This window comes from Motacilla alba, chromosome 2, assembly GCF_015832195.1.
Source record: "Motacilla alba alba isolate MOTALB_02 chromosome 2, Motacilla_alba_V1.0_pri, whole genome shotgun sequence".
NCBI classification, from domain to species: Eukaryota; Metazoa; Chordata; class Aves; order Passeriformes; family Motacillidae; genus Motacilla; species Motacilla alba.
The window spans coordinates 147652566-147678403 of record NC_052017.1 but is presented as its reverse complement, the minus strand read 5'-3'; the positions used below and the strand labels follow the sequence as shown (position 1 = coordinate 147678403).

At 39.5% G+C, this 25838-nt stretch overlaps 1 protein-coding gene across 15 annotated transcripts in view; it reads left to right on the top strand.

Annotated features, from left to right (window-relative positions):
• The window catches only part of PTK2 (protein tyrosine kinase 2), a 189107-nt gene that overhangs the window by 116505 nt on the left and 46764 nt on the right, over positions 1–25838 (top strand). For all 15 annotated transcript variants that reach the window (XM_038127553.1, XM_038127551.1, XM_038127549.1 and 12 more), the window contains 7 exons: positions 3988–4042; positions 7643–7783; positions 8502–8579; positions 9597–9704; positions 10648–10765; positions 17109–17139; positions 17896–17948. In XM_038127553.1, coding sequence (XP_037983481.1) covers positions 3988–4042; positions 7643–7783; positions 8502–8579; positions 9597–9704; positions 10648–10765; positions 17109–17139; positions 17896–17948 — 584 coding nt within the window. The remainder of the gene's footprint in view (positions 1–3987; positions 4043–7642; positions 7784–8501; positions 8580–9596; positions 9705–10647; positions 10766–17108; positions 17140–17895; positions 17949–25838) is intronic.

The following is a 25838-nucleotide window of genomic DNA, read 5'->3' as shown; positions in this document are numbered from 1 at the left end:
TAGAGGATAGAGTTTCAGACATACATGCACCAATGATATGCTCATCTCTACTAATTACCCTTTTGAAAAGATCCTGTACAGTTCAACACGAAATTGGGATAAAAGGTTGTTGCGGCAGTGAAGTCTTGATTTTTTAATCTTATTTTTAATGACAAATGGGTGCTAACTTTTAGAGGTGGGAAATTAGAGCATTTGGAGGAGGAAGGTAAGATTTTATACAACAATGAATAAGTTTACAAGGATTTTCGAGGGATCTATGGTATTATTAGGTAAAGATAACTTTGATGAATAGCCTGCTTATTTGGTATTTCTGTAGTGCTGCTATATTTATTCAGATTTTTTAAAACTGTGGTTTTGTTTAAATTAGGGATTTTTAATTTTTTTTTAAAGACAGGTTTTGGTCTGTAGAAACGTTAATAGAAATATCCTGGTTGAGGAAAGACATCACAAAATGAGAAAAGACTAATAAAAATGAAGGGGACGAGCAGATAGGCAAGACTAAAAGGGGAAAAAAAAAGATTTGAAAGTATGTGAGTTATGGTTGGTGTACTTTACGTACAAATGTTCAAGTAAGAACTTGAGTAAAGTGTTTTAAAGTCAGTTTTTTAGCAAGTCAGAAGCCACAAGCATGAGCAATTAGTTTAATGACTTCAGAAACAATGAGACAAAGGAAAGCAGGGTCATAACAGGTCACACAAAGTATAAATAATAATGTAACAGGTGAGAGTTCCAGCAGGATTCAGTGTGGTGCTGCTTCCAGTTTAACAGTGATTTCTTTCCTTCAGTCTGTGTTTTCCAAACAGTGACTGCTTTGGTAGGAAATAAGAAATTGCTGCTGTGAAAGGCATAGTGAAGTAAAACCCTGATATGCAAAATGTAACAGCTTCATGCCATGTGGAATTGGATGTGGAGAATTGTGCATTTCAAAAGTTCTTTCTTTTTTGAGAACCAAGATGTCATTTGTATGGGATTTAGCTGGGAGAGATGAAGGATAAAACCACCTTAAACTGACTATACTACTGATAATTACAAGCTGGAAAGGGTCTGCAAAAATGGCCAGTGATCCCCAAAATGCATTAATTTGATCTTACTTCCTTAATAGCCCATAAATGTTTAAGTGCACAAGTAATATTTATTGCTCAAGTGATGCTTTTTGGTGTTTTTTGTGGGGGGGATTGCTGGTTTTAGTACATCATGAGGCACTTAACCAGCTGAGAGCAATTTTTAAATGGGCCTTTTTTGCATTAGGGGTGATTGCTCCTTGCCTGCCTTTGTCAGATGTCTATTTGATGTATATTTGTCTTTGATCAGATTGTCATATGAGAACAGATCTGGATGGGAAATGGTAGATGGGATCAAATTTTTAAGTAGCCTTTAATAGTTGGGCCTTCATGGAGTGAAAGAAGAATTTCTTCATAATAAATGTGAAGCCTGTTAGTGAGAACAGGGATAATTACAAGTACAGAAATGGGAGCTGTAGGAAGGAACAGGTGCAGCCACAATTTGGTGAAAGGCATGTTAAAGTCTATTATGTTAATCTAATGTTACTTTTTTGGTTGCAACTTGAATTGAGGTGAAAAATACATGATATATGCTGCCTAAAACTGCTTATCTTGTTAAGACAAGCAGTATCACCTATCTGTAGTTGGTGTTTTATTAATCCAGTTGAAGTTTCTGCATCCAAAATTTCAATTCAGATTTAAGCCCTGTAGGCTGGGGTAGATGAGGTTAAGTGCAAAGCTGTAGTAGAACTGTATGAAGCAGGCTCTCAGTGCTGGTTATCTGTTTTTGGCAATCAGAAACCAGATGGCTGAGTCCTTCATCCAGAGCCCTGAGCTGGTGTCTCCCTTGTTGGTCATCCCACCCCCTCACAACACAGCTGGGAAGGAGTTTGTAGGGTTGTGTGTGTAAAACTGTTAGTATGTTCCAATTTTCAGTGCTTAATCTCTTATTTATAGGTATCTATAAGTTGTTGCTGGCCAGGGCATTAAATCTGTGTGGTTCTTTTGTTAAATTCTCCTCCAGTAAATAAATTTGCTGTCTCAGCTAAACACAGGAAGTGCTTTATTAACAAGTTTTGTTAAGAGTTGTGCTCTGTTGTACTCTGCATAAGAATTTCTTCTCAGTTTGTTGCACCCAGATCTGTACAAAAGGCTGCTCTACTGCTTGTCCTAGTAATGAATCAAATGAGGCTGTGGCAGAGCCCTGTGCTGCAGGACTGTTCAAATGAGGGGTACCAGGGTGATGGGAGGTGCTTCATTTCAGAAGCACCAGCTCTCTCTGAAATGCTTAATGTTAAACTAATATATCCCTGTCAAAATGTCTTTGCATATTATTTAGATGGTAATAGTGTGTTAGATTCATTTAACTGTGTGGGATGATAAACCAAGTATCATTTGCATTTGAGAAGAAATGTATGGAAGGAATTAACATTTATGAAGTTTTATAATCCTGCAGCTTACTGTCATTGCACAGATGCCAGTGCTGCACATGAGCATTCTGCTCCTCCTGGTTGAGGATGTTTTTAGTATGAAATTATATGCTACTCATCTTCAGAGAGCTTTTAAAATACCCTGGTTTATTCTTCTGAGTGAGCTTTTTATATTGACTTTAGTGTTGGCTTTGTTCTTGTGCTGTTAGGTAGCAGTAAATAAATCCTGAATATCTCTGCCTGCCAACGGCTTCTCCTTGCTTTGCCAAGTGTAAGAATTCCAGATGTATTTCTGTGGATGTTCAAAGCATGCACTCATGGAAAGCTTGCTTTCCTACTTGTTCCAGAAGCAGATAAGAATGTTTGAAAGAGATGGTAACATCCTAAATTTAAAGGAAAAAAGTCAGTAACGCCTTTGAGCTATAAATCTTTTCCTATTTATATTTTTCTCTTGGTTTTTCCTTTTTTACACGTGAGTTTTTTGCACTTGGTTGTTCAGTGGTGTCTTCTGCACTGATGTCATTGGCAACTTCTCGAGCACCCTTTTTTGGAGCTGATTTTCAGTAGTAGTGACACAAACACATGTCAGACATAAGCTATGTGCAGCACATCAGAGCATAGAAATATTTACTGGCTCTGGTTTTCAAACCAGGGCTACAACCCAATTTATAGGTGTGAATATGAGCTTGATAAATTCAGTTTGCAAAATCTGAGTTCACAGTCACCCGATTTACAGTGGCAAAAAGTGAGACTGCTTGCAAGAAAAAGTTGGTAATTTTAATTTGCTTAGTATGAGGAAAAAATAATAGTAGAAATTTAAGCAACCCCTTAATTACAGTGCTTCAAAGGGTAAAACAGTAGTGGAATTGCACTCTGCATGCTTAGTGAGGTGAGGTGATATCATGAGTATTCCTTTATGGATTCTTTGATTCCTTAGGTCAAGGTGGGGCTCTGAGCTACGTGGTCTAGTGGAACGTGTCCTTGTCCATAGCAGCTGGATAGTCATTAAGGTCCCTTCAAACCAAACCATTCTATGATTCTTTTTATATTTTCTACCCCATTCTAATAGAGGTTTATCAGGATATTCCACTTCCATGTTGTACCCTTCTCACCTGACTACATGCACTAAGAATATTTTGTCTATATGCTTGAAATTATTAAAACCTGTACAAATAACAGTTTTTATTCTCAAAATTCTTCTGTTCCCATGCCACCATTTCAAATAACAGCCTTTCCACACAGGTACCTGGTTAAATAATAGTAGGAATATAACAATATTTCTACAATTTCAACAATATCCTTAATATGCTTTGGGGTTTAAACCAGAAGATGCTGCTGGGCCACACTTGATGTGGAGTGGCTCTAGTTAGAATTTTAATGGTAGTCTGTTTGTTACTCTGAGGTTTTCAAGGACCTTGTTGGGTAAATGGTTTGGTAATTGTATATACTAGTTAAAAAACAAAACAAAAAATAGACCCAAAGCACCACCTTGAAAAGAGAAATATGATACTGCACAATGTTTTTGATACTAATGCTGTGTGTATTTTTTCTTTCAGGAAAGATGTTGGTTTGAGACGGTTTTTCCCGAAGAGTTTACTAGATTCAGTGAAGGTAATTGCAGTCCACATCAATCCTGTACTGCTGTAAAGTGTCAAAAATCTGAAAATTGCATTATAGTTTTCACTGTACTGTCCTGAGGGAATTGCTGTGCAGTTTTGCTTTGTGGAAAAACATCCAAGCTGTCTGTGGGATTGGTGGGATCTGGATCCCAGTCGTGCAGCTGGCAGGACAAGGATGAAGCGATTCACATGGCCTTGCTGAGCTGCTGTGAGAGGGACACAGCTCTGCCTCTCAAACCTTGGGGGTAAAAGTGCAAAACAAATCCTTGGAGCCTCTTCTATCAAATCACTTTTTTTTTTTTCCTTTTCCTTCCCTAAAAGAAAAATGAGACTTCTGGAGAAAGAGGAAGGGAACATGTAAGAAAAAAGAATATTTTACTGCGAACGTGATAAACTTGATGCCTTCCTTGCTCAAGACTGTGTTCAGCTTATTCAAGGAAGATTTCCAGTAATTTCTGCTTAGGTTAATCCTAGCTAAGACTATAAACGTTCCTTGAATCTCGCTCCTATTGAAGTCCATATGTTCTCAGAGTAAAAAATGCAAATTTTTCTCAACGTGTGTTGAAAAGGGGGATTAAGAATGGTCACCAAGTATTTTACATTTATAGCCACCTCAATATGAATGTCCTAGTAAAATGTCTCTTACAATTCATACATGAAAGTATGAATCGTAAATTGCTATCTTGGAGTTGGTTTTGGTGAGCAGTGGAGCTTTATAGAAAGAATAGAATTCAACTTGAGATTTGGAAAGAATCTGCATTGTAATTTAAATGGGTAAACACAAAAGGTCTGTCATGACAAGGTTTTGTTTCAAAAGACTTTTGAAAATCAGAAGCTAATGAAGTCAAGTGGATTTAAGTAATCCCCTCTGCATTTTAATTTAAGCAATTATCTGAAACTGTATTTTCTGCTAACGGGAAAAATTGTGGTGAAAGGCTCCAGACGTAAAAGTATGAATAACTGTCTCAAAAATAATATTATGGAGCCAGAAAACTGACTGACCAAGAAAACTGCACTTTAGAAATCCTGAAGTGGGAGAATAGCAGAAAGAAGTAGCAAGAGTTGCCAGAAGGTGAAGCTGAGTGGGAACCTTGTAAAGACATGGAGAAAAATGTTGGACATAAGAGAAAGAAAAACAAGGGAAGGAGAAGTGTGTCTGCTTTTCAGTGGAAATGAAATCCCTATTCAAAATAGTACAGGATCAGTCCAAATCCCTAAATTGCTCTTCCACTTTGTGAAATGGCAGACAAAGGAGGGTTCCCAATAGCTGTGAAATATAAAATTAATTATTTCTCTCAATTCTCTCTGCTTTGAACAAACACAGAGGGGGAACAAAACAATGGTTCTTAGGAATACTTTTAAGAGCAAGTTCTCAGTGTATTTTGCTTAAAGTTGCTATTTGCAGATATTTCTCACAGATGCTTCTGTTATGGAAGAGGTGTGGTTTTGGGGGCTGTTCAGCTTGGAGAAGAGAAGGCTCTGGGGAAACCTGAGAGCTCCTTCCAGTGCCTGAAGGGGCTGGAAGAGAGCTGGGGAGGGACTTGGGACAAGGGATGGAGTGACAAGACACAGAGGATGCTTCACACTGACAGAGAGGGGCTGGATGGGATATTGGGAGGAAATTCTTCCCTGTGGGAGTGGTGAGGCCCTGGCACAGGTTGCCCAGAGAAGTTGAGGCTGCTCCGTCCCTGGAAGTGTCCAAGGCCAGGCTGGATGGGGCTTGGAGCACCCTGGGACAGTGGAAGCTGTCCCTGCCCATGGCAGGGGTGTGGAACAAGATGGGCTTTAAAGTCACTTCCAACCCAAACCAGCCTGTGACTCTAATGGACTTTCTATCTCTACTCCTTGCTCATGATCTTAAAATTTGAAGTGCCCAATTCTTCTTGGTGGACTGAAAAGAGCCAGATAACATATGCCAGTATTCCTGTCAGGAAATGTGATGCTGAAATTGGTCAGGAAAAGAACCCATGGGCAGAATCTTTCATCTGCTGAGTGGCTGAAATACTTGGGCCACCTTGAGCTGGCAAATACTTTTTTTATTTTGTTGTGTCTTGCTCCTGGTATTTGCCAGTGATAAGGTAAGGCTGAGGTTTGCACTTGCCTTGAAGTTGGTTTTCTGTGTAAAAAATAAAGATAACAGGGAGGTCCAGGGCAGAGTGTCTGAGTCCTTACAAAGCCTGAGACAGCTCTGGGTGCACAAGGGAAGTTTCCTGATTGCCACAGGCTCTGCAGCCTCCTTAATGATCCACCTGAGAGTTAGTTCTGCTAAACTGACAAAAGAATTTGAAATTACACCAAAGTTACAGATTTCTTTGTTAATTTGGCAGTATAGTGTGTGCTGAGAGGGCTTTTTTCCCAACCTATGTATTCATCATTGCAAAACTGATCATTTGTGAATATGCAACAGCCTTGGATTATTGCTACTGGAGTAACTCCTAAACACTCCACAGAAACATTTCTGGCTATTTTGACTTCTGAATGTTCTGTAAAGGCTCTCTAAAAATGAGTGTCTAATCTGCCTGGAAGTGCTAACGACAAAAGGAAGTTGGTATTTGTGTGGTGCCTGGGGCTGTTAACAGGCAGTGTGGGAGAATAAAGAGTTTTACTGCTGTTAAAATGGGACATTCAGATATGTTTGCATGGAGGAGCAGTGGTAATTCCTGTCTTAACCTTGACGTATTGCGAAGATAGGCATGGTTTTGCTTTCTGTCATTGTTGTTTGTTGGAAGATGAATTAGAACTGGATTTTTTTAAGGCCATTCAGTCACTTTAGACAGATGTTTTTATTCACAATTCTTGATGGTTTGTTCAGATTGGGGACATCTTAGAGATATTGCTTCTCAGGCCCTGTTTTTATTTTCATATGAGTGGCTGTCTTTAAGGGATTATATATTACGTACAGGCAGATAATTCAGTTTTTTAAAGTGCTAGTTTAGCTATCTGATGTGCTGCTCTAAGTGGTTCTTTGTATCCTGAAAAAAGGTAATAAAGTGCTAGACAACATAATTAATATAGTTAAGTTCAAATGTTTGGTTTACTTTTTACATTCAGTCTATTATTTAAATGTCATCTTTTTATATTGAAGTTTTTTTTGTTGATTATCAGATTGAATGCATCTCCTTTATTATGGATAGTCTAAGTTATTGTGTGCAGAGTTTAGGATACAGCTACAGATGGCTTGTTATTGCCAGGTAAGAGAGAGAATGGTGGTTTAGGTTTAGAAGCTCATATGAAGGTATAAATTGTTTTGTTTTTTTTTTTTTGTATTGGGACACAGTTCAGAAGTTGAGAGAAATGAGGAGCTTAGAACAAATATTCCTGGAAGGGTTAACATGAGGTCTTCTATTTTAACTTATTTAAAATGTTATTAGTTAGATATCCTCTCTGTAATATAGCAGAAATAATGTTGATCATAAGCAGAAGTTAAAAGGCAGAACTACTGCTCACATTTTGAAGCTTTTTTTATTCCTTGAGAATTGTCTGCATTTCATTGATAAAGACACTGTTAGTACTGCTAAGTGACCAAAACTCTTAAAATATCCCTCAGCTAGTAGATTTAAAATAATTATTCTCCAAATGTTTTAATACACAGGCCAAAACACTACGGAAATTAATCCAACAAACATTTCGACAATTTGCCAACCTCAATAGAGAAGAAAGTATTTTGAAGTTCTTTGAGATCCTCTCTCCAGTGTACAGATTTGACAAGGAATGCTTCAAATGTGCTCTTGGTGTAAGTAGAGGAATGTGACAGTCATTAGAATCCATTCTGGAGCTTTAAGTGCAATTGCTTTTGCTTGGTTCTGCAATAATTTTTTGCTTACGTCCTTTTTTCATGTAGAGGCAATTGGATTTCATTAGCCACAAGTGGTATTTATTGATTTTATTTAGAACTTTCTCCATTGACTGTTTAAAATGAATCATCATTCATTACTTGGGTAAGAATTGTATGTAAAATAAAATATTTTTTATAGGTGCTTGTTTGTGGAAGTCAAGCACTTTTTTGGCTGTTTCCACAAGGAAATGAAACTTCTCTACTTCTGTTAGTAAATTTTCACCTAATACCTGTTAATCTCTACCTATTTCAAGAAAATTTTGAAGAAGGGCCCCAAGTTTGGAAGGTTTGTGAAAATGGAGACTCAAGCAGAAATTAGGACTTGAATATCAATGTTCATAAGAAGAGGAAATACAGGAAATCCATAGTTCTCATGTAGACCTAAGATAAACTACATGGAAATGCAGCTTGAGTAGCAAAGATCCCCAGGAAACCTGTCATGAGGGGTTTTGCCACTTACAGAATTACTTGATTTTATTATAATTTTGTTTGAAGAATTGAAAAACTTCTAGATATTAATTACTAAAACCTGTAATTACCACATTGGATGACAGTGTTCCATAGCAAAGCCTTGTCTTACTACTGAAATTCTGCCCTTTTTCCTTTGATTCCCAAGTCAAGCTGGATTATTTCAGTGGAACTGGCAATTGGCCCAGAAGAAGGAATCAGTTACCTGACAGACAAGGGTGCAAATGTAAGTCTGCTTTTGTTTTGTGGGGTTTTTCCTCAGTCACTGTGTTAACAGCCATGATCTTATGTGAACTGGATGTCACAGAAAGGGGAGTGACCTGTCTGATCTCTGGGTTAAACACAGCAGAGCTGGGAGCTCTCAGCATGTACATGTACAGCTCCTAGTCAGATATTAATTTGGGATTTGGGATCAGAGGAAAGGCTCTGGTGTTAGGTACAAAGACTGTGTCAGCTTTAGCACTGAATTTGTTGGCTTTTCTACCCAGTGAAGTGCTCACTTGCAGAATTTGAAGCAATGGTTGGGTCTTTTTATCAATGAAACGTGAATTATTCTGAGTTGGTCTCTTTCTTAGGGATGTGTAAATGCAGAGCTTCTTTAACCTGTTGGTGAGCACATCTGTGCAGGCACTGCTTATTTACTTTCTTCATATCCGTCACAGCCTTTTCCTTACTTGATTCCAGCTGTATTTCAGTATTTCCTGTGCACCCCAGTGGTGCAAGGGAGCTCTGTCCAGACAGATCCTTCAGCAAAATGTTTGGGAACTTTACAATCACAACTTAAGCTGAGCCTATGTCCAGCTTTCTATTGAAATAAATTCAAAAGCAGTGAAAAGGTGGGGGAATCAGGAACACAGAGCTAAGATCAAACCTTTTCCAGCAGTCTGGAGGGATGCTGGGAATGTGTCAGTGCGGGTTCCATGTGGTTTTAACCTGTTGAGTTTTCTCTGTTGACTCCCAAGAGGTTGTTCCCACTTCAGTGTGTGCCTGGCGCTGCTCAACAGTGACCTCTGTGGGCACAGTGGAGCCGGGTTCCCTTTCCAGCCACTCTGGATATTTATTTCTGTGTGTTGGGAGTGAGTGGCAATGAAACTCTAGAAAGAGACAGAGAACAGATTTCTGCTCATGTAGTTTGAGGATCAAAGTATCCCTGTGCTTTTGGAACACCAGGGATCAAGGCAGGCTATTTTGCTGTAATTTTTATTTTGTTTTTCCTCATTTTTTTGGTGTTGTCTTTCTGCAGCCAACCCATCTAGCAGATTTCAATCAAGTGCAAACCATTCAGTATTCAAACAGTGAAGATAAGGACAGAAAAGGGATGTTGCAACTCAAGATAGCAGGTGCACCTGAGGTATGTTATTGATATTGTATGTGCTGATAAACTTGCTCCTTCGTTTTTCCTTGCAAGGAGTGGGGTGTAGCATACTCCTAATGTGGATATTCTCTATCATGGACTTTGGTTCTGTGTTTGATTTTAAAATAAATTTAAAGTTCATTCATGTTTTACCTTTTGGATCTGGTGCTTGTAGACTTTGATATTCATAGAAGTGGCTTAATATGAAAACAGTAGCTCTTAAATGCAATTAAATAGCAGCCTGTGCATATGTATTACATCCTAGAGAGGAAACAGAGCAATTCCACTTTTATGTAAGGAGGAAATATGAAAGAAGGAAAATTTGTTCCCTTTTATTACATGGAAGCAGTGCTGGAAGTGAAATCAAATCTTTCCCTTGGTCTGGTGCACCAGAATACAGTGGAAGAGCAGGACTGAGAGAGGGTGGCAAATCTGTGCAGAGAATGATGAATGTTGGTGGTATTGAAATTAATAACTTGCCTGTATGTCTCTCTTCTCTTTTTCCACTGTACGTGTTTTATTTTTTTTAAATCTTTCTTGAAATTGGGTAGGGCTGTTTTTCGGCAATGAACAAATTGGTTGGGTGGGGAAAAAAGATACCACCTGTGAGAGCTTTAAGAAATAAGCAACTTCTTCAGAATTGTCTTAATTACAACGCTGAAAGTCACAGCAGTTGTATTCAACAGTTGTTTACACTTCATAAGCCCAAATGAACACTACATTAGGTGGAGGGTTTTGCCAGCTGTGCTTTCTGAACCTCCTGTTTGAAATTTGCTGCACCAAAGTTAAAGCAGGAATCTCCCTCCTCACCCACATCCTTCTGTTTACGCTTTGCAGGCGTGTGTAAAGTTCTGATGCAATGACACAGCTGTTCCACTCAGTGTCTGCAACTGCAATAATTCCTCTTTGTTGGTGCCTTGTTTTTTTTTCCCTTCTGTAGCCTCTGACAGTGACAGCACCATCCTTAACCATTGCAGAGAACATGGCAGACCTGATCGACGGCTACTGCCGGCTGGTCAACGGCGCCACGCAGTCCTTCATCATCAGGCCTCAGAAAGGTAAGGACACCCTCTTGCTCAGAGCTGCTCACAGGTCATTCTGCATCTGAATGCAAGACAGAGGTAGCAGAAAAACCCTCACTCGTAAGCTCTTTTCTTTCAGGGAGGAGCCGTGAGAAACACTGATAGTAAATTGTCACTGCATCAAAAATTGCTTAGTGGATGAGAATTTAGGCTGATGTCAGCATCACTGCTTTACACTAATTCCAAACTTAACTGGGACAAGTGAATTGTAATTATTAAAGGCACTCTTAACAAGGGTGTGTTATCTTATAACATGATTCCTGATATACAACGGGAAATTTAGTGAGGTTGGTTAGGGTGCATTTGGATAAGTGGTAATTTTTTAGTTTCTGCCTTTTTCTAGATACTCAAATATCTCCATTTAAAAAATAAAAACCTTCAGGGGTCTCATGAGTTTCTCTCATAAAATAGAACTAAAGCAGAGGTACATTTTATAGTGGCTATCAGTTGTTTTTGTAACGTCTCTCAAGAAGTGAGATGAGGTTGCAGGTACCCCTTGTTTTAAAGAGAATTTGATAACATTTCATTAGAATTTTTTCTAGTTTCAGACAGCTTTAATTATTGAAAAACATTCAAGCAAAGCTGCTTAAGAATGAAATTGTCTTCTTTCATGTTGTTCTCATCTTTGCCCATGGGAATTCATCCAACTTTTCTGCTTTCTAAAACAGTAAATTATTTCCTTCTTCTGTATTTGTAATACAGGAAAGCACACAAACTATCCCAGCATCTCTCCAATGTGAAACTGAGTCTCTTTTAGCCACAGTCTTGCTTTTTTCTGCCACAGGTTTTCCCTGGGGTGATGTTGTTAACATAATTCAGGTCTTTTCCAAGTCTGTCTATAACATCCTCCCTGTTTGTGGCTCAAAAAGACCCCAGACTTAAACTTGGACGTTCACTAATAAAGAAATGTGATCTTAGGGTGTTAGGTGTTTTGACAGCACATGGTAATAGTTCAAATTATTCTTGAATTTGCATGGTTTTTGTTGTTTCTGACCTTTAGTGTGTGTGAGTGACCTTTAGCTCCAACACAAGCAGTTTTCTTAGAAGCTGTGTGAGTTGTGCAGCCTTATCTCCACACAAATGAAAATCTTCCCTCAACACAAACTCAGCTCTCCAGGCCAACCTGGTGCACAGCTTGGAGATGATGAACCACTGGCCCCAAAATCAGATACCAAAATGATAAGCTAGCATCAGAGAGAGTTTATTGTTCTAAAAATAGACATCACAGTCCAAGATTTCCATGTCTCTAGACTAGTGTGTGCTCATGAGTGGAGGTCTTTTGTGCCTCTTCTTTTCTGAGAAATCATGGTTTGGGGTCTGCTACAATCCTTATTATTCACTCCCAAAACTTTCTTTCTAGTGCCAGTGGATTGGCTGTTGCCCAGCCTGAACTGCTGTAGCCACAATTAATCTTATAAAAGTTTTCATGTCTATACATGACCTCTTCCCTGAATTAATGGATGGCTCTGACTCTCTCTCTGCTTTTCCTTTAGGGGCACATGTGGACTTTGTCCAGTCCTTGCCACTTCCACGGTGGTGGTGCTGCCCATCAAAACTGATCTGTTCTATTTGCAATTTTTCTTTCCTGTCTTGCTCCTACCTGACTTTCTTAGCAGCAGCTGCTACATCTTCTAGGCTGACTGAGCTCTCTGAGGGACAATATCTCTGATTTTCCTGTGCCCTGAACAGAAAACTGAGGTTTTAACTGAGGTTTCTGGTGGGTGTGAATGCAGGATAAATCAGTGCTTCTGATTCAGGGTGTTTATTTGTGTGCTATTCTTATAACACAGAATTTTAACACGGAGCAAATGAGCAGTGATTGAACAGGAACATCAGGTAGCACTTTAGGAACACTCCTCTTTATGCATGCATGAAGAAAACCCCTCTAGTTAAAATAAATTCTGGGTTTCTTGTGTCTGAAGTTTCTTTTTTTTGAAGTTCATAGCAATATCCAACATATTTATTCAACATTTCATAGGAGAACTGTCCCTATCATGACCTGCATTCCCAGATCCCTCCACAATGAGCTTTGGTTGTGTAAGACACATCAGAAACAAATCATAGAGCAACTCTTGATCCCACAGATATTTTTATCCCACTTTTGAGCTTTCCCATCCCTTCTTTTTGTAAATTTACATTTATTGCAAGTGTCCTCGTAAATTGTCCTTTTTGATTACTAACAGAGCATGGTTTTGTGATATCTGTCATGCTATCCATTAATGATCCAGTTCTTCTTAATTTGGGGAGAGCACTTGGTAGTGTTTTAAGATGTGGACAGTATTTGGCATTTTTCCATTCAGTTTGTTTTATTTTTCATAAATATTTTGATGTTCAGGTCCCTTTAGACTAATGTGGGAATGTTACACTTAATATTTGTATTTCCATTATCACACTTACCTCTTACAGGCCAAGAGCACAAATGACAAAAATTCATAAACAGTTGAACTGATAATCAGATTTTAGATTGTGGGGTGTTTATCTCTCTCTACAACCGCTTGAAAGGAAGTTGTGGCCAGATGAGGGTGGGTCTGTTCTCCCAGGTAACAAGTTACAGGACATGAACAAACAGTCCCAAGTTGCTCCAGAGGAGCTTTAAATTGGATGTTGGGAAAATTTTTTCCCCAAAAAGTTGGTTAGGCATTGGAACAAGCTGCCCAGGGAAGTGTTCAAAAATACCAAATCTAAATAGTTGGTGAAGTTCTCCACTTAAGTGCTTTTTGTTTTCACCCAAATTTACCCTGGGCATGATTTTCATTTTAATGGATTGGTAACATGTGTTCCCATTTTAAGCTACTGTTACCTCTGTAGTTTGGCCCCTCGCTGATTTTGCTTTCACTGTAATTTCAGTGAAGTGGGGACAATTTACATTTCCCCAGGCTCCCCCAGCCTGGCTGGGAGCCCTGGAGCTGCCTGGGTTCTGCTGTGTCCAGCATGCAGCCCTGCTCAGAGTGGAACCACCTGGACAATCCAGTGGAAAGCCCAGCAGAGGCATGCATATCCCATTCCTTTAAAAAATACAGAATTAGGCAAAAATGTTGTGGGTTTCTTGTGAAAAACAACATATGCCTTAACTGGGATGCTGTTAGTAAGAAATTTTGACTTCAGACCTGCAGGGGTACTAATGAATATTTGGTATTTTATTTGGGATATAAGCTGTAAAAGGATGAGCACCAGCTTGGACCCCAGTGCCTGAAGTGAGCAGTTTGTATCCAGAGCATGTAGGCGTCTGCAGGATCAGGAGTTCCATGCTGATTATTTTTTTCTTTAATTATATTCAGTGATAGAGGAGGCCTAGAATCATAGAAAAATCACAGAATAGTTCAGGTTTGCTGATACCTTTAAAAATCATCCACTTCCAACCTCCCAGGAGTACAACCCCTGTGCACCTCTGGTACTATTAATAGTGGATGAGGTTTTTTTGATGCCTGGATACCTTTGTGTGTTTTTTTTGTTTTTTTTTTTTAAACATCTACTTACTTTTCCAGCTTCCCGTGTCTGTTTACAGCCCTGCACTTGACACATATCTCCAGCACACAGGTGGGGTGTGGTGTCCCTGTAGCCAGTCCCTGCAGGCACCAGGCTGTGGCTTCCAGGCAGTTCTGGGTGCTCCTTCCTTCTTCCCAGGGCTGAGCCTGCCTCGTCCACATCTCCCAGCTCCATCAGCAGAGGACAAGGGTCCAGATCTCTTGCTCTGATGCAAATGAGCACAAAGCCAGTTATGTCCTGTGGAATTCAGCAGGGGACAGTGAGAAGGGGGATGATCAGATGGAGCCGTTTTGGGTATGGTGGGCCCATGTGTGCTGCTTGATTTCCCAGTGAATCTGGAATAAAATACTCATTTCACTTAGGTCAGTCTCTGCTTTTCTTTGTCTATCCCCATCTTTTCCTCACAGTTTTCCAGACTGCTTCTATTCTTCTCATCTTTCCTTCACTTTCCCTTCAATTCTTTCACCTTTCCTTCACTTCTTTTCTTGTTCTTCAAACTCATTGACTATATCATACACTCACTGTGTAAGACCACTTCTATTCACATTCTTCTTATCTCACAAAGGGCTGAGAAAGGATTTGCGATTACAATGGAATCAAGATTTTGTTTTGTTATGATTTATTACATTTTATTATGACCCTTGCTTTGCACTTTGCTCTGATAGGAAGCTGTTCAGAAAGTGGAATGGAGCCTTTTGGGAACAGAATGAGATTCTCTAAGGAAATTTAATACCACAGTGGAAAGTCAGATTCTCTCTTTATCTCCTTTAGATCCTCTTTGATAGGTAGTGTTTGACTTCAGCACACACTAGTAGTTGCCACCTGTGGTATTTCTCACTTTCTTAGGAGATTGGAGGAGGGAAAAAGATCTGATCTGATCTCAGCATCTTGAACATATGAAGCATTGTGGCCCTGCAAATGCTATGCAATCATTCCTATCAAGTCTAATGAAATCATTCACTGATCTTTCTGAAGTCCCCAAATATGATATTCTACCAAAAAGAAGCCTTAGGGGAAATTAAAATTCCATCTTTAGTATGCAGTTTGAATAGGATGCAGTTAACATGCAATGGAGCTACATATTAAAGAGCAAGGAGAATTATTTTGCTTATTAATTGTGCATCCATTACCTTGATTTAAAAACACAGAATAATAAGGTTCACCATGCAATTTGGTGAAGTTCTTTTAAAGCAGAGGAAGACTCTGTGTTCCACCAGTAACGTGTGATTAATCAGCACCATCTAAGCTTAAATCTGTTGTCAAGTCTAAGAGCAGCATTGGAACAACCAGCAGCAGCAGCATAAATTGGTGTAAACCAGAACCCAGGATGATTTCACAACTAATGCTGACAGCTGTAGGTGTCATGTAAAAATTAAGGTTCTTTTGAGTTTTCTTTACAGCCCTGGAGTTCCCATAGCAGTGGGCAGAACTCTTGTGCCTTTTCCTTCCAGCTTGGTGTCTTTTGCCCAGTTTCATCCAGGTTGAGCCCCTTGTGCCTATGACAGTCTCTTTTTTGGGTATCTGTCCCCCAGTCTTTTACTGCCAGGCTGCACCTCCACACCATTGGTCTCATATTTGTTACTCCGCACTATCTCTGAGGATCTGTGCCTTTTGTTTCCTTCCCAAAAGGTATCACTTATCCTAACATATCACAGTACTTTTATCTCCCACCTGCTTATGTAATCTTACTGGCCTCCCTCTGCCCCCCAGTTCCAGGTGCTTGTTCTTGTCATCTTGCTGAGCTGCTCCAGGGCTTTGAAATTGCAGCTTCTGGTTTCCCTTCTTTGCTGCAACTTCTTTTTCAACACCCTCCTTTAGACAGATCAAAACAGACTGATGCTGCTGAGCCAAATGATGCTTTTCTACCTGTAGACAGCAGAAAAAAATGAACCAAAATATTGTATTTTGCCATGTTGAGTGTGGCTTTGGGGTACCAGGCATTTTTCTGCTTAGTCCCTTAATACACAAAGGTGAGACTGTTGTTTACACCTGTAATTCCTGGAAATTTTAGCATGGGAGAAAAAGAAATGAGAATTTACATTATTTTGTTGAACAATATGCATCACCATTTTCTGCAAGCGTGGCCTTCCTCTCACAGCTACATTGATTTAGAGAATGAAACACACTTTATTACCCATCTTCTCTCCTCCCCTGCCTACTCCAATCCACTGAAAAGGTGTTTTGCTAAAGGATTAGTAACTTCCCCACAGGACTGCCAAGGGTTTCATCAAATCCAATAGGAAAAAAACCTTGAGTATGTAAATCCAAGCTCTCACACACATTGCCATTTTCAAAGAAAGACTGGGAAGGATTTGAATATAGTGTAGAAAAAGCTGACTTACTCTCTGGCACAAACCATTATTATTGTATAGTCTCAAGCCAGTGTGAAATCAATATGATAATATGTGCTTTAATGATTTATTTCAGTTGTCTTACTTGGAAATCCAAGTTGGATTGAATTGTTTTATTTATATGTTAGAACTTAGGACATCTTGGAGATAAAAGAAAAGCATTTCTTACTAGAGAGATGAGATAGTGTCACACCTTCTGCAAGTGATTTATTGGAGTTATTTGTTAAGAATAAAAACCAGCTTTTATATTCCGTGTACGTTGTTTCCTCAGATGAGAGTTTGCCTAAAGGTCTGTGTGAGTGGGTAGAAGGAGTTGTTGATAATGCTGCTGTTTATATATGTATAGAACATTCTTTGAGCTCTCTCAGTTTTCCTGAGAGATTGTGATGATTATTGTTTCAGGCATGTATATATTTCACTTTGAGAGAGGTTATTTGAAAACGTGCAAAAGCCTTAATCCTGTTTTCTTTTTGTTTACACAGAAGGTGAAAGAGCTTTACCATCCATACCAAAGTAAGTTTTGTGCTTTCTTTTCTCATATATTAAAAAAAAAAAGGTTTTGAAAAATAGTAATGCTTTCAGAACTTCTTTATAACAATAATTTTTATTGTTGCTTTTGGATTCCAGGACAAATAGCAGGTAGGGCATAAAAAGCTCACAGTAGTATTAAACTACAAAGATACCAGAAAGAAAATCAGAGAGCAAAAGTGCATAATGCATCCATCATATTTGACAATAACAAAAGCAGGATGTTTTGGAAAAGCCTTGACTGGGGTTCAGGCTGTTTCTTTTGAGTCCATCAGTAAATTTGATTATAGGGGTGATGCTAAACAGTTTGCGCTGTCTATTTATAAATAATTACATTTAAATGCAACTGGTTTTCTATGTTTGACATGTAAATTAATTCAAAATAGTACAGGATAAGTCTTTTTACCGACAGAAACTCAATTCATACTCCATTTCCCACAGATCACACACAAAGTATAAGCACAGTCAGGTTACACACAACTTAAAAGTGTGCACAGTTCAGGTTTTGTGGTTTCCTTCAAACTCACCAGGTTTCTGTGACTCCTTGTGCTGATTCAAAGCCACTCTCACTCCCCCAGACAGGATGAAGTGGTAGATTCCTTTCTGCCTTCTCCCCCCTGCTCATCCTGTGGCTGGGGAGGTGGCTCAGCCCTGCTCATTACAGTAGGTGCCTGTTGGGATGAGTTCCCAGTGCTTGTGAAGAATGTACAGCATTCAGCACTTCCAACTTCTGTTTTCCAGGCTGGCCAACAATGAGAAGCAAGGAGTGAGGTCTCACACAGTCTCTGTGTCAGGTAAGGCTCATCCAAAGCCAGCAGCTGAGTTTATTTCTGGAGCTGGCAGAGGTGCAGACAGCTTTTCCACTCTCTGCTGCTCCAGGGCTGCTGACTGCCCCAAACTGGAGCTGTGCTGCCTTTGGAGAGAAGTTTCTAAAGAGAAACTTTTATGCAACAGCCACATCTGTGCAGTTACTTCAAAGCCAGGCTGCTTGTCAGAATTTCCACTTAACTTAGGGATGAAGTAGAATGTCTTGGCTAGAACTGAAATTACCTGAGTATGTGCTAATTGTGAGGGAGCAGCTTTGAAAAGGGAAAGTAGGCAATTAAATATTAATCATTGCTTTACAGAAAGGAGAAACCTAATAGCTGTTTTTCTGTAGCTGTTTAGATAAAAGCATTTAATTTTTGCTATTGAAAATGACAAGTAAATTGAAGGATGGGTTATGGGAGGTAATGCATGTTGTTTCTGTTCTTTATAGGCTTCTAAGAATTCTCCAGGTTAACATGGAGTTTTTATACTTCAGAGAGAATATTACAGAATGTTCCTGTTACAGAATCTTAAATAATTTTGAAGGATTGAGTCGTAGTAGAAAATGTCTTTCTAAATCAGTATGCATAATATTTATTAAGGGGATTTTAATGCAAAAAAGTATTTACAGTATGATCTATATTATTAAGATTTATATTATGATTATATTATGTTTCAATAGGTTTCTGGTATTTGGTGACAAACTTGAAGAACCAATACTGTGACTCAGTGGATTTCCCTCCCCTTAGAGGGAGGCTTCAGCCCCACTTTTACATTTATGTGAGCTCTTAGTGGCAAATACTCAAAACCCCAGCATATTTCATGCAATAAGGAGGAAAGATACGTAGACATTTAATTAATCTACTCCTTCTCAGATTCCTTTCCCCACCCTTACCCACTTCTAAAAGATATTTAAGATTCACTGCTTGGCATAGGAAACCCAAATAGACACTGCAATAGACACGAAGGAGAGGATCTGAGTTAAAGTGAGGATAAAGCTGCAGTGGAGTAATAGAGCTTCAGCAGTTGCTGTGGCCTCTCAAGAGTCAAACAGCAGCTCTTGTTCCTTCAGTGCCTGGCAAGCAAGCATGCTAGATCAGGTAGATAAGCATGAAGCATGGTCAGCATGTTCTCTTCTGATTCTTACCTGTATGGCTCATTTTAGCTGTTAAAAAAAAGTTGAAATTTCTGAAGTGATTAGCTCTGTGCTTTTGTAATTATTCCACTCACCCTCAAAAAGGCTGATCTTCAGGACAAAAAAAGGCTGTCTGCAGCCTCAGATGTTCACTCCTTCAGTTTTTCTGAGCATGCCAATAATACTTTTAATAATAAAAACAATAATAAATGCTGACTTGATGATCTTTTCTTACTGTTGCTCTGACTGTGCAAATTTAAGTATCTTCTGAAGTTCTTAGGTGTTTCAGAGCACAGACACTTATTTTTAAAGTAGCATTTTGAAATTGGTGTAGGAAGTGAGTTGTAATACCCCCAGCTCTGGCATTGAGGGCATCACATGAAGGTGGATGAGGGGGAAATGAGAGCAGTGCTGGAGGTGGGCTGCTTGTTCAGGTGATTGTCAGGGACACTGCAAAGCTGGTTCCTGTGAGCAGTGCAATAAAATTAAACCAGCAAATATCATCCTCATTCCTGCCAATACAAAAAAAACCCAATTAGGTATTATTCCTGTATTGTAGGAATGTTTTAAATCTTTCCACAATAAAATTATTGTGCTTGATGCTTGTTTTTATACCATGTTACAAACCACTGGAAATGCTGGAATGGTTTAAGCAAATGCATTTAATATTTAGTCTCAAGGGTTTGTTCTTGTAATATAATGACACAGAACACATAAATACTTTGTTGTTGTTGTTGTTGTTGTTGTGTTTTCCCCCCAAAGTTAGTTAAAATGCACTGAGTGTGTTATCATATTAAATTTAAACCAGAGGCAGATTGCTGAGACAAACCCACATGACAGGGGTTATTCTCAGAAGCTGCTTTCTGTAAGAATGTCTTGAATCCCCCAAGGAATCAGTTTGCTGTAAATGAAGTGATGCTTGGTTTGGATGTGGAGAAGTGTCACTCCTGCTGTCACATGGAACCCATCCATCAGTGGGACAGGGGAGGCACCAGCTGTGCACGATGCTCAGCCCAGCCCAGTGCAGCTCAGCAGGGCCTGCCAGCAGCCAGGGCAGAGCAGAGGCAGCTCTGGGGGTGCTGCTGTGGGGTGCAGAACAGGAGCTTTTCTCTGCTGACATTGCTGTGGCTCAGAGCCAGAGGTTTCGGATGAGTTTTTTTGTAGCTCAGTGACATCTGTAGCTGCTCCTCACCTTTGATGGTTTAAACAATAAATTAACTCTGCTGTTTGATTTCACTGACCCTGCTCCCCTTTGTATAGACCTCTCCCAATGCTAAAGATAAATAGCAAAAATCTGAAACAGAGATACAGCAAAAAAATTCAGAAGTCAGATACATTTATAGTGTTAACATGCTTAGGTCAAAAGAGAAGTTTCACAGTAAGTTCCCCACCACAAGTGGGATAAACCAGCAATATCCAAACCCAGTGTGAAACACGATTTGGTGGTTTGAAACTTCAGCTATTTGTCTGAAGCTTTGCAGATTTAGAAAGGAACCTGTTAATGAAAGACACCTTGTCTTTTTTAAGTACTTACTAACATTGGAATATTTCTTGTCTAGTGAACTGAAAACTTGGTCTTTTCCAAGTGCTCCAATACTCCAAAGCACACAAAGATAGAATGTTTGTAAATCCTCTTGATTTTTTTTCCTCCTCTAAATAAAGGTCCTTTCAAGCTAGTGAGGGATGAAGCTGGTTTCAGGAATCCAAAGCAGCAAATTGCTGGATCTGGGAGTCACTGAACCAGGTTGCACCACAAACTTCTTGCTTCTTGTCTTTCTTCTGGTGTTGTCTACCTTGATTCCTCTCTCTGTTCCTTGCAGTGGACACTGTCTTTGTGTGTAACCAAGATGCCTGCCAGATTCCCCTCTTTTTAAAAAGTATAGTGATTTTATGCCTCAACACATTTGTATGTGTGTAAGATTATAAATTACTGTAAATAAGCTAAACCAAATCAGTTGGATTTTAGATTTCTTTGGTAGTCATCTGATGTTTTGGCTGATGTTGCTGTGATTCACCAGAAACAATGAGTGTTTTAGCTAATAGGGAATTGCAGCTTTTACCTCCTTCTCCCTCTGCATCTGCATTAAAAAAAGACTTCTTTGTACTTAGCCAAGGGTGTACACTCAGGAAATGGTAAGGCTAAACTATTTGCTCTGTGCAAAGAATATATCAAATATGTAAGAAGCAGCACACTAATTTTATTGACTATATTTCCACTGTTTGGCTTGGAGGCACGTTGTTAAAATGCTCTGCTCTAGTCTAAAGGAACTTACTTTGGCCAGCATTTTGTTTTTAAATAGCAAACATTAGCCTTGGTAAGGTGATCTTGTATTTCCAGGTACACATATTTCCAAAAATAATAACTTACCTGGTCCATTCTGTATTACAAAAAGTTTTTCATAAAATGAAGTCAGTACAGCAGTAGCTGCTTGCTCCCTTTTTACATGAATTCCTCCTGACACAGAGTTCTTTGGTTTCTTCTGTCCCTTCCTTGCTTATGTAAATATGACTAGGAAGAATAAATATGCTTTTGCATCCCTTGGCTAATCACTGTGCCTCCTTTGCCCGGGAGAATTCATGATTTTTTTTAATCCTAGCTCAAATGCTGCTTTCCATGCTGTGCCACAGAATATGACATTTCAAGCCTGTTTGTTTCAGTGAGCCCTGAACAGTTTGAACAAATCTTAGTGAGTTCTTGGCAGTGTTGGGTTAATGGTTGGATTCTTAAGGGTCTTTTTCAACCTAAAGGCTCCTGTGATTCCAGGCAGTCCCTCCTGGCATTTGGATGTTCAGGTACTGTTGTAAAATGATGTTTTTGTGGGGAGGGAGCTGTGAGTGGGAAGATGACAGGAAGGGAGAGATGAGCTGTCCTGCGGTAGCCAGCACAAGGGATGTGTCTGAAGGGGATTTTAGGATGTCCCACAGGGTTGGTCTTGCTTAAAGCAGGTGCTGGTTTTGCAGCTTTAGTATGAGCTTATTTGGTGAAGGCAATTAAAAGGTCTCTGAAAATACAGTCCCTGTTTCAGCTGATAAAGCAAAGTGTTCAAGGCACCTGAGCAGCAAACCCCAGGACGCAAACCTTTAAGAGGGAAGTAAGTATATTAAAGAGAAACTGGTTTGTTATCCTGTTCCCCAGCTGGTGCAGCTCCTGTCAGTAACACAGGCAGCATTTTAAACTCAAAGGGATGCAGCTGTAAGTGCATCATGAAATGATGGCAGGAGTTCCTAATAATTCTGGTTGTGTCATTGCCTCTCTATCCCATGGTTTAAGTATGTTCAGTAACATGCCCCGTGGAGGATTTGATCTCTTGGAGCAAATATCTATATTGGAGCTGAAGGATTTTAGTATCCTGAAAGAGAGGCTTGTCAGCAACTTTCCAGGTTCTGCTTTAAAATCACAACTTTGTAACATTACAATGTTAAATTTTCATCACTGTGGTTAACTCCTGATCATGGCAGTGAAATGAGTTGTGCTGCTTAGGAGCAGATCCTGTTTGAGGGAGCTGCCAGTCTAGTCCTGGCATTCAGCTGAAATTTCAGTTTCAATGGAAAAAAAGCCCTTGTTTTGAAGGAAGTAAGCCTGATTTAAGTGAGATTTTACCATGAAGGAAAGAAAACCTCTATGGTATAGTTTGTGAGTAAAAGAGACTTTCAGCAGGTTTCCTATAGAGCAGAAGCCGAATGTGAAAACACAACAAACAGGAGAGGGGAAAAAAAAAACAAACCCTGATGTCAGTGTTGCAGCACTTCAGAGTGCTCTAAATGAAGTAGATGTTGGCTTGTGAAAGGACCTGTGTGCCCTGGGTTGAGGCTGATCACCAGCAAAGCTGTGAGCAGGATGGAAAAACAAATTCAATTTTATTGAATCACTTCTGCTTGCAGAGCACAGTGCAGGCTCTGTGACACCATTCCTGTGCTCCACATGAAGGTCTGCCCTGCGCCCAGGTCTGAAAGAGTTTCTTGTGCAGGACTTGTATTTCTTAGCTCCTTTTGAGTTAGTTGGTGGGGGAAAAGGCAGCCTTTGCTTGAGGTTGAAAAATTATTGGCAGTTTTTTAACATCCATTTTGTCAAGACACTCCAAAAAGACAAAGCTGAAAAATGTAAGTAAGTTTTTAGACGAAAATTTGTATCTTGAGCACTTAGGACTGTGTCACAGCTCAGGCTTTGTTGCACTGCACAGCTCACTTCTGAAAAGAAAGACTAAGAGTCTTGCCATCAATGGCATAGTTATAAATTCAAATTAAGTAATTATTAAGTAATTTGAGGAATATAAAGACTTTGTTAGCGCTGTAGCTCTGCCATATGGTCACAGCACTGGGAGACATTCAAGCTTAAAGTTTACTGCAGATTAATTTTACAAACCTTGAGCAAGTCATTAATCTCCAGGTTCATGGAGGAGGGAGTTGCTTCTTAACTCACCCAGCTATTTCACTGATTAATAAGATAATATAGTTGAAAATGCCCTCAATGCTAATAAATTGCAGTATTTCAGATTCCCATCACAGTTGAATAGACTGGGGCTGTTATCTTTTCCTATTTTAGCCTGACTGACTGAAAGGCTTCTTTTCATGCATAAAAAGACCAGAATGAATTATGATGACAGTCTGAAGAGATTTCTTCCATATCAGTGTCCAAGAAGTTCCTGCAATGATTCCATCAGCCTGTGGTGCTGGTTAAGGAGTTTTTATTCTCCTGTGCTCCTCCTTTGTGAGCCTCTCACTGGATTTGAGCAGACACTTCTGCTGTGCAAATAGTAACAGTGTGGTGTGACAGGAGAAATATTCCATGCAGGTTTGGGGGTTTGTTGTTCATGTAGAAACATATTTGATGTTTCATCCCCACAGTGCTCATTTGAGTTCAAAAGCTCAAAAATCAATAGATTTATTCTTTCTACAGGTTTTTGTTTCAGGGCTTTTCCTCAGACTGGTTCAAGAATGTACAGTTAAATAGAATGGGATATTTTCAGGTTCAGCCTTCTAGTATTTCCTCTCTGCCCTTACAAGGAGCTCCAGTAGTAACTGCCCTGTAAAAAAAGGCAATAAAAACCTGGCCTCTTTCTAACATAGTTATTGCACAGCAAGTGATTTTTTTTCCTTATTTTTGCCTTTTAAATTTTTTTCACAGTAATTTTAGTGAATACTGTGTAGAGGAACTAAATAAATAAAGAAATCCCATGCAACTTTCAGCAGCATTCTTGAGCACCAGTGATATCCTGGCTGGAAGCTGCTTTGGAATGCTGGAAATCCTTCCATTCATTTTGTTATGGTATTCTCTAGACTCCTGGGAAAGTATTGGAACTTCTATTTTTTAATATTTCAAACCAACTCATTAGAATCAACTTCCTTTTGTAGCTAGACTTGCAGATGTGGCAAGTTTAAGACAAAGCATCTTCCATTCAGTGTGGCAGAACAGCTGAACAAACTCCAGACAGCAAATCATAAAGGTACAGTTTGAAATGCAAGGGCAGAATTGGACCATCACAGGACATCAGGGCTTGCACATGAATTAAAAAGCACTTTTACCTTTGCAAGGTGTCCTTCATTGGAAAGAGGTTTGCTCAGGTTTCAGCAGCTTGTGCCACCCACCTATCAGTGTGAGGGTGAGCAGCATTTCAGCACTTCAGGCTTAAATTAGCTCTGTAGCCTGAGCAGGCAGGTCAGGATTGAAGCATCTCTTCCCCTTTAGAGCTTGCATTGCCTGCAGTGACTCTATACCTGTTCTTCTCTTTCAGTACAGAGTGTTGGGTTCCCTCATTCTCATGTCAACACCCTTTCAGTGGTTGCTTAAACCAGCTGCATTATTTTTTCCTTTTCTTTCCTAGTGTCTCTGAAGCTTTTTATGAGTGTTACCTGAGGTTTGTGCTAGAATGACAGTGCTGAAAATTGTCTGCCATGTGATGTTAGGAAGAGAAGTCCCTTGGGACTATCAAAGGGAAGAATTCTAGAGTGTTCCCCTTTAAACTGTCTTAAACCAAGACAAATGGAAATACTGATACACTGACTTAGCCAAGAATTTTCCCCTCTCCTTGCACCTCTTTTAGTTTTTAGCATTGAATCTGATTAGTGTTCTGTCTTTCTCTCTGATATGTGCATTTTCCCACGAGATTAATGATTCCTGTTTGCTCAGTCACCCAGCAGTTCTTATGATGGTAGTTTTTTGTTGATTGTAGAAGTTACTTTTATTAAAATATAATTTTCCTTTTCTATCCTTTTTGCACTCCTCCCACCACTGACTGATTCACTGTCCCAGTAGCTGCTGCTGTGGGACTGGGCTTCTCTTTTAACACTGCATCCCCAGCCTGTGTAACTCCAGGTGGCTGGATCTCACTCCTGAGTTTTGGCTGTGAAGAGCTACCAGCAGCAAGATGCAGGTTTTTTATTTAATTGGCTTTTTAAACCACTTCTCATGTTTCTTTGGGGAGAGGAGAAATGGGAAAGCAGAGAGGAGCAAGCAGGTAACAAGAGAAATAAAAGGAGTAGGTATCCTCAGGTGCTGCATTTGTCCTTCTTTCTCACCTTGTGTGGCTTCTTTGTATTTTTTCCTACTCCTAAATTTCCCTTGTCCTGATAAGCACTTTGCTAAAACATGCAGTGGGTTGACTGGGAAAGGGGGTAGTGAGGGTGCCATAGGCTGTTCACCCAAAAGTCCTTGCAGAGCTGGAATATCCATTGGCAAGGCAGGTCTGCACTGGGAATAAGACTCTGGTGGCAGATTTGAGATCATAAAATCTGTCAGTGCTGT